This window comes from Carettochelys insculpta, chromosome 5 (genome assembly GCF_033958435.1).
Source record: "Carettochelys insculpta isolate YL-2023 chromosome 5, ASM3395843v1, whole genome shotgun sequence".
Taxonomy (NCBI): Eukaryota; Metazoa; Chordata; order Testudines; family Carettochelyidae; genus Carettochelys; species Carettochelys insculpta.
This window is the reverse complement of record NC_134141.1, coordinates 90,077,289-90,086,131: the sequence shown is the minus strand read 5'-3', so window position 1 is coordinate 90,086,131 and position 8,843 is coordinate 90,077,289. Positions and strand designations below refer to the sequence as shown.

The window sequence follows — 8,843 nt, the reverse complement described above, 5'->3', positions numbered from 1 at the left end:
TTCTGCAGATATGCCCGATTTAGCTGTAACTGCCTTTGTATAACCTTCGGCAGTAGCTTCTCTTTTGGCTGTATCTTCCTCTGTAATTCCTCATTGGTGACCTTCTGCATCCATCCTATTCTCAGGACCTTTCTATAACCTCTCTCAAATGTCAATATTCTTCTTTTTGAATCTTTCATCATCACCCATGTCACATCTGTACAACATGCTTATGAATGCACACATCTTCTAGACGCTCAGCTTTGTTCCTAACCTGATCGCTTTGCTTTTCCAGATCTTATCCATTGCCTTCAAACTTGCTCTTGCTTTCACTATTCTAGTAGATATTTTCTTAGTCTAGATCATATGTTATAATGCTCCCCAGATGGGATTGAACTAGAGAACGTATAAAAGCTCACATCTACACTGATCTTTCTTCCTATTTCTAAATACCATTGTTTTTGTTTTATCAATGTTCACAATCAGTTCATATTGCTTTCCTTCCTCATTTAGCACCTGCACCATTTTCTCTAGCTTCTCCTCACCCTCCATGATAACTATATCATCCACGAACCTCAAGTTGTTAATGCTTTTCCTGCGCACAGATATCCCTTCTACCTCTTCCTTGATCTTGTCCATCGCACTCACTCTCTCTAGATGCTCAGAGAAGATACTTGGTGACATCAGATCTTGTCTCATACCTCTGCTTGTTCTAAACCAGCTTCCCAACTCCCTGCACGTTCACTGCTGCCTCCACATTGTCATTGATATCCTTCAACAACCCTATCAGTCTGCTATCCACTCCATACGACTCCAACACCACGCAAATCACTTTCTGAGCTATACTGTCAAATGCCTTCTGAAAACTGATGAATGAAGTATAGATGTTATTTCATCAAGCTTCCTCTGCTATCAATCTTAGTGCCAATATCTGCTGTGTGGTACTTCTATTTCCCCTGACCCCTACTTGCCTGTCAGCTACATGTCCTATCTGTGATCTTAGTCTCTCCGTCAGTATCATCATCAGCACCTGGTCTACATGACTCATTAGGGAAACCGTTCTGTAGTTCTTGCACTCCAGTGTACTTGCTTTCTTGTGTATTGTCAATAGCACGAATCTCTTTCATTCCTTAGGTGCCTTCCCTTCTTTTCATGCTATAATACATAGTCGGTGTAATTCCTGAATCATACTGTCTTTGCCATATTTGATCATCTCCCCTGCGATCTTATTTCCAGAGCTCTTGTTGCTCTTTAGTCGTTTCACTGCTCTTTCTACTTCCTCCTTTGAAATATCGGTCTCACTCTCCATGCTCAGTGGAGATCTTTCAGTTCTTCGCTCAGTCTAATGTCCCACACTAAAGACATACACACGTGCCAGTGCAAGCTTGCTGAAAAGATAAAACACTGGTCTTTCAGTGCCAAGCTACATCACTACTGTCAGTGCTTGAGCTAGAAAGAGAATATCAGTTGGTGTCATTTGCTAAACTGAAATTTACATCTAAAAGGTTTCACTTGTATTACCAAATCATACATTCCATTCCCTTCACAGGCATTGACAAGTCTCCCATATTCTAGCTAACTGCTTAAATCAACAGGCTCATGTGCTTTCCCTGGCCTAATGACTAATGCAACAGACAGTGAGTAGTCACTGGGCCAATGAAAGCACATTAAAATGACCAACTGGAGCCTGGTGGTCGTTATCTCTATACTACAAATGCCACAGCACTGCAATTACACTGCTCTAATATGGACCAGTGGTCACAGATGGCACATGGGGGCACACAGTGAGGCACCCACTGCACTCACAGTCATTGCCACACTGCTGCTGATGAGTGCAGGGCAGGACTACCCCTCCCCTGGAGGGGCCTGGCCCAAAAGCATTGCAAGTTTCCTAGCTTGTGATACTCCTAGGCCATGCCACTCTGGGGAGGGGAGAGGGGGATGCCACACACCTATTAGAAGCAGCAAGAAGGAGAAGAACAGGGGCAGTGGTTGCCTCTGCCAATTGTTCTCAAACTTTTTGATCTGCAGGTCACACTGCTCGATGCAAACCTTTCTGCAGGCCACCAGCCAACCTCCCATGATGACAAAATGCATCTGCTTATCTCCAAATACCTTAAATACTAAATTATTCATATTAAGCTACTGGAGCATAAAATGTAAATACACTGCTATAATATAAGGGAGTGTATATTTAAATCTTATTTCCTATATCGTGTTAGTTTACTAAACTTCATTTTCAATAAAGTGACATGTTCAACACAAAAGGTTTCAACATTGCCTTTATTTATGGTAGGGATGAGGAAACTTTCACCTCATTCAGCTACAGGAGGGAAAAAAAAAAAAGGCAGGGGCCACACAAAGGTGAGATGCAAAAACAATGTGCCCCCCCCCCCGCCCTTCCCAATGATATACCTCACTCCCCTCCTGCTCCAGCCCCACGCAGGGTAGAGGGCGAGGGAGGACCAAAGTTCAGGGCTTCCCACAGGCCAGATTCTCTTCTGGGGTCCTGAGGCTAAGAGATTTTGCTGGTCCACCGGACTCTGGGGTGAGGCCAAAAATGAGGGAAGGGGCTGAAGGGAAGGGGCTGACCAGGAGTTTGGGGGTCTGGCAGGCAAATGAAAGGGATAGGGTGGAGCATGTGGGCAGAAGAGAAGAAGCGGGCGGGCGGGGGCTTGCACAGGATGGCGATAGGAGTGCAGGGTCAGGGCTGGAGGAGTTTCTGGCTCTGCTCTCCACAGCTGCTAGAAACCACCCGCCGCTGTTCCTCTTGTCCGGACAATGGAAGCAGCAGGAAAATCCTTCCAAGGATGGTTTTTGGAGCGGCTACTCCCCCAGCCAGGGAGGAGGGGGAGCAGCAGTGTGCGGAACTGCTTTTTTCCCCGCAAGAGCCAGAGCCTGCGCTGCTGCGCTGGGTGTGTGGTGTAGTGTGGTGGTCCAGTGAGCCCACAGCCCACCGGCATGTTTGAAATGTGCTAGTACAGACTCACGCTGAAGTAACGGAAAGAATTTTTCCTTTGCCACCCACCTTCCTGCCAGGTAGAGGCAACAGGAGTTGTTGTCAAATGAGCAGGGGGGTGTCAGGAGTGGTCTGCGCCTGACGGGTCGCCCGAGGAACCCAGCAAAGGGAGAAATCAAAATGCAGAGCTCGAGCCGGCTGGGTAGTCCCCATGGGACTTGCACCAGGGGGGCTGCCCCTGCTCTGGTCACAGTGCTAAACCTAACGCTCGACCCCGGCTTCCAGCGCGTCCGGTTCCGGTTGGCCCCCAACAGCTTTGAAGACGCCAGGGTGGGACGGCGAGCAGGCGGCAGGGCCCGGTCACTCTAAACGCCGCCGTAAGGGCGCGTCCCTCATGGAACCGAGCGAAAGCGGCCGGTCTGGAGCGGGGCCAGCTGCCGCCCCCCTGTACCGATGGCCCGCGACCGGCAGAGCACGTACCGGCAGTAGGGAGGAAACAACCGGCCTCACGCTCCCCTCTCCCAACGGCCAAGGCGGGTGGGGGGAAGTAAAAACCGCCACTGCCACTGAGCAGCTGATGTCGAGGCTAGAGCGTCCCCACGCTGGGGCAATCTAGGAGCTACCGCACGCTCCTCTCTATGGTTAAGCCCGCCTCCTTAGCTGCGAGTGGCACAGCGCTAGGCGGTTGTATAGTAGGTGCCGCCATGATGAACAGCGGTGGAATCGGGGTGCCGCTTGGCTTCCCCTTGGGCCCTACCTCTGTCATCCAGGTCACTAACCTGTCCTCGGCGGTAACGAGCGAGCAGATGCGGACGCTCTTTGGCTTCCTGGGAGATATCGAGGAGCTGCGACTTTATCCCCCGGAGTAAGTAAGGCCTTCCTCGGGCCATAGAGAGGGGGAGGAATAAAGCATCCTAGAGAGGCTTGTGTAGTGTCGTGTCGGCCATATTTATTATGGGCGGGCGGTGAAGCGCCACGGACACTTGCTCACGTGATTCCACTTTGTGGTGCTGCCTTTTTGCGGGAAAGAAATGTTGCCCGAAGCTAAGATGGTGGCATGGAACTTACCCCGCATCCCCCCCCCCCCCCCCCCCCCCCCACGGCCCCAGACAGAGCCGCGGCAGCTGTCGTGTCCGATCGGGTCGGGCGGCTCATACCAAGACAGCGGGCCCTGCGGCCTAGTAAAGGGAGGCGGCGCTGCGGAATCCCCATGCGTCGAGTGCCTTGGGCTCAGCGACAGTAACAAAGTGAAATGAACCGTCTCCCGCCTGGCGTCCTGGGGAGTGTCTAGCCTGAGACTGAGCTGAACACCCGGGTCCCGTCCCTAGACCCCAGAGCCCCTCCTTCCTCCCTCGTGCAGGGAACTCCCCACTTCCTTCTCCCCCCACACTCTGCGCTCTGCTCCTTCTCTGACCCATGCCATGAACCCGCCTAGCTGGGACTTGACACCAGCAGATAGGATGGTGTATTTGTCCTTTGAAACCGAGAGTAGGTGCATCAGCGAACATTTGAAGACTATAAATAGGGATGCCTGTGTCTGGAGGGGGGAGAATAAGGATACCTCCATCCAGATATATTGGACCCAGAAATTTCTGAAGAGAGAAATTTCCAAAGTGCAGACGTCTATTTTAAACAAATATAGGTGGTTTTTAAAATAGGAAAGTTGACATCTGTAGGTTAGGGGAATTATTTTACCCATTGCCAAGCTATATTAGGCAGTGGCAGTGTGAATCAGGAATGTTTTTAAATAAAATCCCAAATGAGATGTAAGATCTTATTGACATATGTACAACACAGTTTTCTGTACACACAAATGAAGACCAAAAACAGCTCTTAGTGCTATATTTTGAGTACTGTACAAATATTTTGCTAATTAATAAAAGCTTTCTTGCAAATGTACGGTTGGATATAGCTGTTGATCTCATGTGTTATTGCTTTGTTTAGTAATATTTAAATGAAGTGAAGGCTCTTTTCAAATCATGGAGAAATTTGTGTGTGCTATATATAATACTTAAATTTTAAACTGAAAACCAACACATATGTGCGTTAAAAGAATTTAAATCTTAGCTATGATGAATCTATTTTGTGTTTAAACAAATGTTTGGGATAAAAGATGTATTCCCATTTTTCTGTGATGTTTATTTTAGATTTTATTTTATTTAAGCCTCTTTTTTTAAAAAATAAAAAATCATAATCCAGTGCCAAATGATACTGGTGTTCCAATATTTCTCATGGTTTCCAGTGACTATTTTAGATAAACATGAGGATTGATTTCTCTTATGAACTGACAAGAATGTATTTGTTCTTAACAATTAAAATAAAAGAACATAAGAGTGGCTATACTGGGTCAGACCACAGGTCCATCTAGCCCAGTATCTTGCCTCCCAACAGTGGCAACTGCCAGATGCCCCAGAGGGAGTGAACAAAGAACAGGTAATCATCCCTCTCACGTCATCCATTTTCAAGCCTCTGACGAACAGAGGCTAAGGATACCATTCTTACCCATCTTGGCTAGTAGCCATTGATGGATGTAACTTCCACAAGCAGGTTTTCTAAGCACAGCAGTCATTTGAAAAGTATGTTTTTAGACTTAGGCTGGGTCTACACTTGCCCCCCAACCTCGAAGGGGGCATTTTAATCAGGGTGATGGGAGATTACTAATGTGGTGCTGCAGTGAATACGCAGCACTTCATTAGGCTAATTCTCCCCGGTGGCAACTTCTAAGTCTCAGACTTTGAAGTGTCAGCATGCGTATAGCCATGGGCACTTGGAAGTGTTCGCATTACTTCAAAGTGCCTTTACTTCTTGGGCTACAGGCATGCCGGCACTTTGAAGTTTGACACTTCGAAGTTGCCACAGGGGAGAATTAACCTAATAAAGTGCTCCATATTCACTGCAGCACTTCATTAGTAATCTCCCATCACCTTGATTAACATAATCCTTTTAAGTTTGGGGGCAAGTGTAGACAAGCCCTAAGACAAGCACAGGGAACAAAGTATATATGCATTTGTAGTGAAAGCATATTTAAGAAAAAATCCTTTGTGTTACTTTATTAACAGCAACAAATATCGGATAGAAATTCAGTACAGAATGTTGAGAATGCTTTTCTGCTCTCTCTTTATTGCATATTTATTGAGTTTAGATCTTGGAATAGAAGCTAATTTTTAAGATTTTTTTTTCTCAAAGCTTTATGAGGGGGAAAAAGTGACCTTGGTGAACAGTGAAAGGTCACTGTTAAGCAGCTTTACGTGCAAAATATTTGAATATTTTAGTTTTTTTTTAAACATTCAAGTAATTTCAACAGCAGTGTGGCACCATGGGCCTACACTTTAGAAGCAGAAAATAAAATTGGCTCAAAGTGAAGCTGACCAATTTTCCTTCAGTTCCTAAATTAAGTAAACAAATCAAACACCAGAAACTGTGGTGAAGATAGATTTTAATATTTTTATCTGGTTTCAGTTATCTAAGCCAGTGCTCGCCAACCTTTATCACCTTGTGGCACACTTCAGCACTCATTATAATTTCACAGCACACCCAGTATGTGTAACCCAGTCCCCTCCCCCAGATGCAGGCACCTCCCGCTCCCCACGCTAACCCAATCCCGCTCCCTTCCTCCAAAACCAGCACTCCCAGCTCTAACCCAGGCTGCTTCCCTTCCTCCAGAACTAGGCACCTGCAGCTCCCAATGTAACTCAGTCCTCCAGCCTTCTTCCAAAGCCAGGAGCCCCCTACTCCCCGCTCTGACTCGATGGGGGTGACTCACCAGAGACACTGCTGCCACAACCATGCACTTCTTCCATCAAGCGGTGGGGCATCTGTGCAGATTGGCGGATGGCACTCCTGGCATGCAGTGCTGAGGCACACTAAGCACTGCTTTACGGCACATGAGTTACAGAGCGCTGATCTAAGCCAGTGGTGTCCAAAAGAAGTTTAACAATCCCCACCCCCCTTCTCCTGGCCAGGCACCCTCCCTGCCCACACCCCACAGCCAGGCGCACGCACGCACGCACACACACACACACACACACCCCGCCCTACCTCTCCATGTAAACTAGTGGTGACTCACAAGCTGCACTGCTGCCCCAAACTGCTCCACATGAACCACCCGGCCCGAGCTGTCCCACGGCCCCGAACAAGCCTCAGGAGGATCCGCCGCTGCTAACATGCTTGTTCCCACCAAGCGGTGGGGCATGTGTGCAGAGGGGTAGAGAGCGCTCCACATGTGCAGCTCTAATGAGCCACTTTGCCATACCACGGTGTCTAGTTCGCCACGTGGTGAACAGGCAGCATGTTGGACACTGCTGATCTAAGCTATTGGGCACATATAAAGAAGTGATTCTATTTTTTAAACAAAAAAAAGTTTAATGGTTTTAACTTGGCAGTGTCTTTATTTACATTCACATGATTTCAGATGGAGTTCCCAACATCAATTCTCTTAGAGATGAACTCTTCACTATGTGGCAATTATATCTTCAGGATTCTTCTTGTTTATAGTTCCTGGAATTGTGCTACATTCAGCACTGGATATAGGGCAATTTCATTAAAGGACCTTGCTTTTGGAATAAACTCTTTCTGACATATGCCAGAGCCCAGATTTGATAACCTTCAGGAAAGAAGCGGGGACTTCTCTTTTCAATCAGATTTCCAAATGAATGGCAAAATTCAGTAAATGGAATAAGTGAACCTCAGGTCCATGAATAGCAATTCTTAAGTGACAAATATTTAGATACATGTAGGAAGTTTAAGAAATGCCTGACAAAGGAGAAGCCTCAGTCAGAAAGTGCTAAAATTCTGCAGGCCAGAGAACTTCTTAATCTTCTTTATAGTTTTTGCACCAATGACATTCCTGGCAAATATTAGGGTAACTCCTGCTCAGGAGAAACCTTTAGAAATAACTTTGAAACTTCATCATTAATTCTCAGATCCTCACTGTCAACCAACCATGTGCTAGAATCACAATTTTCTGGTGGGACATCTTAAACAGTTTCCGTCCCCAGAATCATGACAAATTCATTTAATAGATTCTAAGGCCAAAGGGGAGTAGTCTGATCATCTAGTCCTGTGGTCAGCAGCCTGCAGGCCATGTGCAACCCATCAGGGTTATGTATGTGGCCCATCAGACATCTTGTTTACTGTTGTCCACATGCAGGGTTGCCAGATTCAACTGGTTTGCATATTTTTTTTTCTTACTGGCATTCTTAACATGAGACATCCGTAAGGCAAGGAGACACAAAGCAAGGTGTGTGTCGATAGCATACAACATTGCCTGTGAGAGCTGTTCACTCCCCCTGCATCCAAGCAGAGTGCTACTACGGTTCCATTGGCATATTCCACAAATTCTAGGTATGCAGTACAGTTAGCAAAATTACCCTATTCCAGGAAACTGTCTTGGCTATGACAATATTATGGCCCCCAGAGATGAAGAAGTCTAGCCTAGGTTTCTCAATGTTGGTCTAGTGTGTCTTCATGTATAACACAGGCCACAGAACTTATCAAATAATTCCAAGAGTATGTCTTTCAGAAAAAAACACAGATTTGTTTTTAAAATGGTTTGATATAGAATCTTAGTAAATTACTCTCATCATGAAAATGTTATGCCTTATTTCTGGTCTGAATATTTTGAGTTTCAGCTTCCAGCCACTGGATCAAGTTACACCGTTCTCTGAGAGACTGAAAAACCTGTTTAGTAAATATTTGTTTTTCCCATGTATACACATTTATAGACTGCAGTCAAGTCATTCTCTAACTTTCTCTTTCTTAGTTACATAGATTGAGATCCTTGAGTCTGTTACTATAAGGCATGTTTTCTAATAATCTGAATTTTCTTCTGGATCTTTTCTGATCACTCCAATTTGTCAACATCGTTCTTGAAGTGTGGGCACCACACCTACCACCAGTTGCTGCC

General features: G+C 46.1%; 1 protein-coding gene across 1 annotated transcript in view; it reads left to right on the top strand.

Annotated features, from left to right (window-relative positions):
- Positions 1 to 3,642: 3,642 nt before the first annotated feature.
- The window catches only part of SREK1 (splicing regulatory glutamic acid and lysine rich protein 1), a 49,806-nt gene continuing 44,605 nt past the window's right edge, over positions 3,643 to 8,843 (top strand). Inside the window, exon 1 of the mRNA XM_074995500.1 lies at positions 3,643 to 3,803. Coding sequence (XP_074851601.1) covers positions 3,643 to 3,803 — 161 coding nt within the window. The remainder of the gene's footprint in view (positions 3,804 to 8,843) is intronic.